The 10,000-nt window shown below is 45.2% G+C and overlaps 2 protein-coding genes across 2 annotated transcripts in view; both read right to left on the bottom strand.

Moving 5' to 3' along the window:
• Positions 1–1,815, bottom strand: part of ctdsp2 (CTD (carboxy-terminal domain, RNA polymerase II, polypeptide A) small phosphatase 2) — a gene marked incomplete at its 5' end in the record, with an annotated part of 8,507 nt that extends 6,692 nt beyond the window's left edge. The window contains one exon of the mRNA XM_083656995.1: positions 1,733–1,815. Within this exon, the coding sequence (XP_083513121.1) occupies positions 1,733–1,815 (83 nt within the window). The remainder of the gene's footprint in view (positions 1–1,732) is intronic.
• A 3,621-nt stretch (positions 1,816–5,436) lies between these two features.
• The window catches only part of LOC310794663 (natural resistance-associated macrophage protein 2-like), a 15,742-nt gene continuing 11,178 nt past the window's right edge, over positions 5,437–10,000 (bottom strand). The window contains exons 13-16 of the mRNA XM_083656662.1: positions 9,789–9,938; positions 8,245–8,318; positions 6,992–7,145; positions 5,437–5,642 (exon numbers count right to left, since the gene is read on the bottom strand). Of these exons, the coding sequence (XP_083512788.1) occupies positions 5,535–5,642; positions 6,992–7,145; positions 8,245–8,318; positions 9,789–9,938 (486 nt within the window). The 3' untranslated portion in view covers positions 5,437–5,534. The remainder of the gene's footprint in view (positions 5,643–6,991; positions 7,146–8,244; positions 8,319–9,788; positions 9,939–10,000) is intronic.

Here is a 10,000-nt window from a genome sequence, read left to right on the forward strand (position 1 = left end):
CCTCAAAATCCTCAAATCCTTTCCCCGAACACTGTTGGGCAGCCTTCATTAGGTTTTATTGAGAAGTTAACTCAATTATTTGCCGAAGTAACTTGTCATCCGTAATAGGCGCGCCTTGTTACAATCCTGGATGAAGAGTGTAGGATTTATCTTGTTGTTCCAGTGTTTCTTTCTTTCTTCCCCTCGCTTCGTCCGTCTCGTCTCGGTCGTCCGCCTGGGGAGGAGGGGCAAGGCACTTTGGATTACGGTTTTTTAACGAAGGTTATTCGCGATTGTGTCAGCTCCGTCGTCCTGGGTTCACCATGGTAATAATGCTACCGCTGAAGCAGCCCCCCTCTCCCGTCGCCGCGAACTCCCTCACTTTTGCACCAACAACATGGAGAATCCAGGCGAGAGAAGGAAAACAAGCGAGGAAATGGGGCAAGGGAGGGCGGTTTCAAGTCGCCCCTTACTACAGATAAACAAGCTCGCCCGAAGAGGCCTCACAGAGCGACGAGAAACACCGCCGATAAGACAGGCGAGTAGCTCTCCGTACATCAAAGGGCTTTCCCCGACGTATTTAGGTGCAAAATGTCAGTTTTGTTGTTATCTTGAGGCTTTGTTTTTCTCCGCTTGGGACTCCGCGGGCGCCTCGAAACGGCCTCTGGCCCCGGATTGGACGGCCCGGGAAAGTGGGCGTGGCGAAGGCATTCCTCTCTGTCCTGCACGCTCCGTCCGCACTGAACACATTCCAGCGCTGCTGCTGCTGCTCCCAATGAGATCACACTTGTTTTTAATATAGCTATATATTTTAAATAAAGGTTGAGAGGTTAAAAGCGTCCATAAATTGTGTGTTAAAAAAAGACGGGGACACATATTTAGGATTGCAACCTGCCGCGATACCACGTGCGTTTCTTTTTTTAGGTTTTATTTATTTATTTATTTATTCATCTTGATTTTGTTCTACATGCACATCAAATGTCTTCTATGTGCTCTGCCTGCATTTTGCGACAGCTTTTTGAAAATTGTCTAGAAATATATATATATAAAAAAACAGGCAGATTTTGACACATGTTGGGGCGTTTTATGGTTTTGTTGTAACTAGTGCAGTGCCCGTTCACCCCGCTCATCGGGTCCCCTCCCAGCAATTAGCCTAAGGACACATTACTTCAAAGAATAGATTACTCATTCAATTCAAACGTAATGTACTCTGTTTACTTCTCCCCAGGAGTATGGTTACACTTGTTACAATGCATTTATTTTACACCCATAAATGGTTACACTCTCAGCATTCACAGTTGCAACCGGTTTTACTCAAAAATCACAAAAATGTTTGCAGCCCACATATGACAGTACAGAGGCCAAATAATGTGTTCTCAGAGCACTTTTTATAGATAAAGGGAGCTGTCCATCAGCACCACACAGAAATCAGAAACTAAAAGTGAGGGGCTGCCTGTAATAGGCTAATTAACAAATAATTGATTACAAATTAAATAACGGTATCATTCAACAATGGAGAAATGCATTCCAATAATAATAATAATAATAGTAATAGTAATTAAAAAAAACATCCGCCAAGATCATGATGTTTTTGCAATACCTTCACGGCCCACTAGTGGGCCCCAGCCCACAGGTTGGGAATGGCTGCAATAGCCTATGTGTAGCCTAGGCTACTTTGGTCCTTTAGCCTACTATTAATACACTACTCCTTACTAGATCAAGTAACTAACCCTGACAATTTGTAACACGTTACTCAGGTAACCTAAGTTTGCCTGCAGGTCCAGATGAATCCACCCACTCCACTGAGTTGAGTTCTGGCTCCTTCCATCCTTCCATCTGGGAAGAGCTTTGCTGTGGAGTTCATGCAAAAACACATGAAATATGGTCCATAATAGTCTTGACACATTGAGCTAGCTTCTAGAGAGTGAAATATTAAGATTATATACTACATGTCATTTTGCCTGTAAAAACCCTCAAGGACCTCTGCTGGTCTCCAGAGCCCACGTTGGGAACATTGAGCTATATATTATATTATATGTCGATGGTTGGGAACCACTGTGGCAATCACCCAGCACAATCTGCAGTAATACATACATAGTCTAAGTTTATTAGGCTAAACTTAGGCTATAAAACTGCTGTTTAATACCATTACATTAGGCTACTGTCAAACTGCGGCCAATAGTGAGCTCATGTAGAAGACAGACCCTAATCATAACATTTAGCCAGCCCAATTAAGACTAAACCCGTAATTATTTGGGCCTAAATCCAGTCATTGATTAGAAGAATCACGTAAACACAGTTACTGTTACTAATTGCTTTTGAATAGGGAAACGAGTCAAGAGGCTATAGATACTCGGTCGCAGATGAGGCCTACGTGTTTGCTCGGGCCTTTTGGCAAACCCAGTTTTTTTCACTAGAATGCACATTTCTTTGGAGCAGCTGGGAATGCAAGAATTTAGTTTTATGGCTCTCTTCACAACAAATATAAAGTGCCTTTGACCGTGTTAGAGGCGATGTGGTCGACCTAAGGGGCCCCCACAGAGATCTCACCGGAGTGCAGAGTGAGCGGCAACAACACTCTCAAGTGAATAGGCACCCCCCCCCCCCCCCCCCCGCCCGCACACCTACACACAAAACGCCCGTTGGAACGATTTTGAGCGCCACACCGACTCCACACACAACAGCTCAGTTCCTGGGAGAAGCAATGCAGAAGTGGTCGATAAAGGAAGAGAGAGTCGAGATCGTCTTAACCGTTCCAAACACATATGGCTCCGTTATACGGCGCGAGCGCAGCCAGTGCCCGCAGCGACCACAATGCGAGACATAAACAAGGACGGCCCCGGCTGTTTGCATTCCTGGTGGAGGACATTTGAAGGCAACACTGACAGATCCGTGTAAAAATATATACAGAATAAGTAGGGACCGCACAGCTGGAAAATGTCATGTGGTTTAAAAGTTGATGCCACTGATTACAAAATCGACTTGAAATTCCCTCTTTTCGCTGGTTTTCTGGTGCCGTTCTGCTCCCTCCTCCTCCCCGTGCTACATGTACATTCCTCAGAGTGGCCAGATACTGGATAGATACAGGAGAGAGCAACAGAGCATTCGGGTCAACTGCTGTTGAGGCCCTCCTAGGCTGAGCAGGAGGATACACTGCCCCCCCCCCCCCCCTTCCCAACACGTGAGTTCAAACAGCAGTTTACTGGTTAAAGAAGCTATAGCCATAGTTCATCGGTCAGAGGAATCGAGAGCGAAAACTTGCCTTTCCTTTCTGTAAAGGCCATGCAATAACAGCACGCGCTGAAAGGAGAAATGAAATCACGTTTAGCACATTTCAAACCCGAGAACTGAAATTCATCACTTTTAACCACGGGGAGAGTGGAAGTTAAAAGGCAGAGAAAATATGAAACCAAGACATAATGCGACATACTTGGAACAATTACAAAAAAGAATCCTTGTGCTTGTAATGACGTAAAAAAATGAGTTTATTGTCTTTGTTTTGTGGAATTGTTTGTTTTTACAATTCAATCACTTTTTGTTTGTTTTGTTATTGCAGCTTATTATTATGGTAAGCCACAGCAATACAATAGCATGTTTCCCCCACAACTTTAGTTTAGGGGACATCTTTCCCTCTTATGGAAATCAACACATCCAATAATATCATCTATTGACAAAATGAGTCACCTCCAAAGTCAAGCTGCTGTGTCCGCCCAACATTACAGTACAAAATACATACAGTACATATTTCTTCCCTCTCATAAATACAAACATCTAACTGCTCATTAAAATACACTCAGGACATAATCATACATTTAACTGGAACTACCGAGGGCACAAAGGTCAAAAGAACGTCCTCCTCAGTGGGGAGATGATGATAAACATTTAATTCCACCGAATCAACTACCAGAACTCTGGTAACACGTTGTGTCACAAAATTTAACAAATTATTTGTTAAGATCAGATATTTCTGTGATTATTGTGCATAACAACAACAACAACAACAACAATCTGTGGTGCTGTTGTTGATATTTGAATGCCTACAAAACTCCCCCAATTCACATACTTCTTTCTGTGAAGCCCTCTGAGACATGCTTGTGAATTAGGGCTATATAAATAAACTTGACTTGACTTGACTTGACATACACACTCGCAGAACTCAAGACACACACACACACATCATCCATCAGGCATCGTGGTTCTATTTCTAAATCTCACACCTGCGAATAACGCACAGCAGCAGCGGCGTCTACTCACACAGCCCCATGCACTCTGCCGTGTGCATTAGCTACATCCAATCACGCAGATGACAAACTAGCTGTCGAAATTTCGCCTGCAGCATCTGAGCCTCATGTAGGGCTGGGAGGACTGTAGGGTCTACGATCATGTGATTTGCTGGAAGAGAACCCCCCCCACACCACCCCACCCCCCCCTCCGCTCCCCTCCCGCCTCCCGGGCCTGCCCCTGAGTGGCCTCTGCTAGGCTATGTTTCCAGGAAAGGGGCCTACTGGACAGGCTGTGAGGCCTAGGCAGGGAGACATTGGCTCATTGAGAAAAACAAAAACAGAGAGGGGAGGTGGGAAGACTCTCTCCTGTTACATAACCCTGCCTCCATGACAGGGAGAGGGAGAGAAAAAAAAAGTTCACCCGCCACAATGCAAAGAGAAACCTGTCCGTCCGCCTCTCAAAACGACTGAGGCGCTTCGAGACTGGAATTCGAGCGGCGCTGAAAACCAGCAACGCCTGCCTTCAGTTACACAATAGTTGCAACTCTGCAGACATACCACCACCACAGGCATGTCACATACACACACACACTCACACACACACACAGCCACATCCCAACGTACACACACACTGTAAATGTCAGGGATCTCAATCCTAGCACATCACGATCGCTTCGCTCCGTGTGCGTCGAATACACAACAGTGCTGTTGGCGCGCAGCACATTCCTGCGCAACCTTAACGACACGTAAAACATGATGTAACGCAACCGTGTCATCTCATGTGTGTTGTTGTGTTCACTGGCTCCACTGTGTGTGTGTGTGCAGCTCTGCTGGCTGGTGAGAGTAGGCTGTTTGAACAGTCCCCCTTCGCAGCGTCTCTCTTCTAGCCTGCACTGCCCCCCTGTGGCACGGTGGGGAAATTGCACCGCGCGGAGGTTATTGCATGTCATCTCGTGAACTCGTTAACATCTGTGAACATGTCAGTGTGGCAAAAACCCGACCTGGTGGTGGTGTGTGTTATGCGATCTGTGTGTGTGCGGGGGGCTAAGCCTCCTGATTACCGATGGACCAAATATGTCTGCAATAACATTCGGAGATTTAATTCCAAAACAGTTTGTGCGACCCATCGCATCTCAATAAATTAGCGCTAAAAGAAGAAGGTAAAAGGCACTGATGCACAACCACAGTAAAAAAAAAAACAGTAAATCGTGCATTGCTGCGCCTCACTGCCCCTTCAGTCTTGGAAATGAATGCCCACTCACACATACACAAACCATGAGGGAGGGAGGGTGGGAGTGAGGGAGGGGGAGGGAGAGAGAGAGAGTCACATGGTCAGGAGTCAAACTCCGCCTGCTGCTCGATCAGGATGGTCGTGTCGTTCCTTCTCCTGGTGGACGGATCCAGACAGGACACTCCCAGAGCTATCAGACATAACCATGCCTGTAGGAACAGAGAGGAAGAGAGAGAGAGAGAATAAACAATTATCAGTAGATTGCTGTCTCAGATCAAGGTGACACGTTTATAAGTCTATAGGTCGCAAGAATAATAAGCCCTTATCTCATTGCAGAACATATCCTTCCTCTCTTCCTGTTTTCTTATGAACACAGCGGCCAAAGAGGTTTGATTTACAGAAGGCAAAAACGTGATGATTGACTTGTAAGTTCTACCAAATCATAGTCAGTTTTAGATGTTTAACTGTTGGAAGCAGTTGGAAGATTAAGTCACTCTAAGCTCTGGCTAAACATTGTCTCTTTTTCCATTCGATAGCAGTCGTATTGCAGTCGGACTGACTGACTTCACAGTGGCACAAAGGTCACCTGCTGGTACTATTAGATCATTTCCACTCTGTACTATCCCACGCCACTAATGCACCTCATTTTTACGACTTTGTTTTGAACTTTGTTCTTGCAGCCCTTAAAGTCGAACTGAACCCGTTCGTCACGTGCGTCGCAGTTTCAGACTGAAAACATAATTTGTCTGAGATGACAAGTTGAGAGGCGAGTCATAGTATCATGTCGATGATTTGATTTGACAATTCTGTCGACTGGCTTTGGCATTGGTCAATCATGGCGTGTTCCACCCCCAAATCGAGTGGGACTCAGCGTGTTGTCGTGCTATCCGACAAGTGGGATCCGTACCAGGCAGCCAGCTGCTTCGTGCGGAGCGAGCGGACAATCCGATGCATGGGTGCTGCCCGCCCGCCTGGAATCTCCGAGGGGAGACCCCTGACAACCACGCTCTCAAGCGCGCGCCTTTTATGCTATTTCTGTAAATACGATATTCCTGGAATGCGCGTTTTAACGAGCCAGTTACCATACATTTCTTTGCATTCTTAGAGTTTTTTCTGTTTTTGTTTTTTGTTCATGTTTCATACAGTTGGCCAAGTTAGTAGTTAGTTTATGGGATAGGAATTCTGCCAGATGACAGGCACTAGGCGCCATTTTCTACTTCATTTGGAAGAGAAAATTATCCTGAAATGAAGATTTGATTGACAGCTGCCATGTCGTGATATGATTGGTTGAAATGGGGTAGAAATTTGATAGTACTCGGTGACGTCAGCAAACTGTAGATTTCTGTTATCAATGAAATCTTGAAAAATGAACTTTTGATGTGAAAAAGTGTGAAAAACGAAAGAATTTAGATTTTTGTGATTTTTTTTGCATACATTATTAAATAGGTGCACTGCATACCCAGATATTTGAACTAAAAGAAAAGAAAAGTCATTTTTGGGTTCAGCTCGACTTTAAAAGAGATGAGGCATCACGAAACGGAATGAAAAGATCACTTACCAAATAGCCCACAAATGTCAGGTAGGCTAAGGAGAGGAGCGCTGCCAGCACGTACAGCCACACGCTGTTGAACGTGGTGACGTAGACCACCACGAAGTACATGTTGATGCAGCACACCATCAAGATCACCAGCCCGCCGCCGATCTTAAACACTCTGCCCCAAACAACAAGGACATCACAGTCAATAGATTCACGCCCGATTCACGCCCGCTTCCGGGTTCGGCATAAGGACCTAAGAGATTTCATTCCCCAATCATTTTTCCATAGACGTTTCGAAAAAAGTCCTTGGAAAAAAAAAGGTTTTACTTGGTCAAACCAAGCGATTCAGCTGTATTCAGAATCAGGAGAGACCACAGAACATTTCACTTGGACCAAAGTTAAGAAAAAATCCGTTTCTTTTTACACCCCCCCAAATTAATTTTTTTGTTTGTTTTTTGTCCGAGTGAAATATTCTATGGTCTCAACTGATTAATCTGAATCGCTTGATTTGACCAAGCAAAACTATTTTTCTAATGATCTTTCGAAATGTCTATCTATGCAGTGGTTCCCAAACTGGGCTACGCATACCCCTAGGGGTACATGGAGGTACTACAGGGGGTACTTGAGAGAAAGGGGAAATGGAAAAAATGTAAGAATAAATAATGAAAATAAATGAAACACTTCAATAAATCTGCTCAGGAGGCACTAATTGCAACTGTTTCACTCCATTTCTTATTTTGTAATGTTATACGCATCAGAAAGATGGGTTATCATTCATTCATTGCATCATAATGATCTAGTTTTCTCTTGCAGTTTTCTTTTTGGCCAGCGCAAGCGGGCCCTATATCTGACTTTGTCCTGTCCAATTTGCGCGCCGATGCTCGTGAACGCTTTATTGCGCCAGCCATATGCTAGGTTCTGACCCAGCCTTGTTTTTAATCAATTATTTATTCAATTTTAACATACGAGAAAAACAATAAACCGCAATTAACATCTACAAAGAACAGAAAATACATACATAAACACAAACAAACTCACTCAGGAACATAACCCCCCCCCCCCCCCCCCCACATACATGGTTAGCTCATAGCAATATGTGTGAAATCAGAAATCAGGAGGGGGGAGTTTGAGAACCACTGGTCTATGGGAAAATGAAAGGGCAATGAAATCTCTTCCCACGTCCCATGCCAAACCCGGAAGAGGTCGATGATGACAGAAGGTGTGTTTTGCGTGTAGAAATCATGATCAGCTGAATGAATGATTGATGAACTTACAATCCGTTGGCAAACTGGTGCATAAGGGATGGCAAACTGGTGAAGGTGAGGATGGGAATGAGGGCGAATGGCAACTGTGTGAGAGAAGAGATGAACAAGAATGAAAAAATAATATATTATGATGATATTAAGATCAGCTTAGAAAAGTTACTTTAAAGACCCCCTCAAGTCATGTTTTAAGATGTATATATGTGAGGCCATTTACACCTGGCATTAACATGTGGTTTCTGCCATCAGATTGCAATCAGATTGTGCTGGACCACTTGAAATGCCAGGTGTAAACACCCCCAAAATGCATTGAAGAAGGATTGCAATCTGATCGGCCAAACCACCTCCGGGGGTGGTCAGGGATGCATTGTGTACACATTGAACACAAGTGTAAATGCAATGTGTCCTCTCAATCTGGATACAGCAACTTTATGCGGATTGAGAGGACACCCATTTCTGCCATCAGATTGCAATCAGATTGCAATCTGATGGCAGAAAATGCATGTTAACGCCAGGTGTAAATGGCCTATGTGTCTGATATGACTTTTCCCACACACAAAAAGTTTAATTATCTTGTTAAAATTCTTATGAATGTCTTTCCCTCGTAACGACTCGTAACGACCCGTAATGCTAGCAGAGACCGGACAAAAAGTAGCTTGTTATCCTACTTCACACAAGAGTCGTCAGTAACCTACAGTAACCTACAGAGTGAGTCTATTGTGTTAGCTCCGCCCACCCCGTGAACCTACAGTAACCTACAGAGTGAGTCTATTGTGTTAGCTCCGCCCACCCTGTGTCACCACAGACACCAAGTTCATAAATGCTGCAATACTGAAAATGCAAAGGCTTCCATCAATGGGCCATAGGCTCAACCACCATTGTGTTAAGTCACTATCACATGTCTCGCTGGCCAGCCTCCTCTCCCTTCCGTCCGAGGAGTCTGGCGCCGCAGGTCTCCATAGTGGGATTGCGATGGGCGGCGCTTAGCAGCAGTGCCCTTGGAAAAAAGTTTCAAACAATCCAACTTGCCGTTTTCAGCGTGTAGCTACGAGCTAGCGTGTAGGTTTCTGCCGTTAGCTTGCTAGCTAGCTAGCGTTGTTGTTTTCCCTGAGGCGGCAGGGGACTATTTACAGCGACACACAGGGAGGAGGGAGCGGAAGCCGCTCTGATTGACCTGGTCGGAGCCAATGACAGAGCTTCTTAAGCGGGGAGCGGAAATCCGGCAGCGTCTGAAACCGACGCCTCCAATGGGAGAGCAGAGTAGAGCAGGGGAGGGTTTATCCCAGTTATGGAGACCTGCGGCGCCAGACTCCTCGGACGGGAGGGAGAGGAGTCTGGCCAGCGAGACTACTATCACATAGAGAGTGACTTAACAGACATTTATTTACATGAAAATCTTCTGTATTATCACTTTAAATCGTTATTAACATTCTCATCTCCAACAAGAGACAAAGAGCGATGAGAGGAAAAGTGACTTTAGTGACATAAAAGAAAGGTAAGGAAATGGGGAAAGGCAGAGAAATGAGTGGGACGGACTTTTCGGTGGCCAGTCTGACCTGCATGCTCTGGAGGACGTTGAGGAAGTCGTTCATGCCCGTCAGGCGCTGAGGATCCTGGAAGATGGCCACCAGCAGGGTGGGGGTGATGGCGATGGAGCGGGTCAGCAGCACCCGAGCGAAACGCGACCAGCGCAGGTTCAAGAAGCCCTGAGGACAACAAGACACAACATCTCCGTCTGTGACAGTTGTGAGGAAATCGCGCTGGGTTA

Source organism: Poromitra crassiceps (genome assembly GCF_964638095.1).
Source record: "Poromitra crassiceps genome assembly, chromosome: 20".
NCBI classification, from domain to species: Eukaryota; Metazoa; Chordata; class Actinopteri; order Beryciformes; family Melamphaidae; genus Poromitra; species Poromitra crassiceps.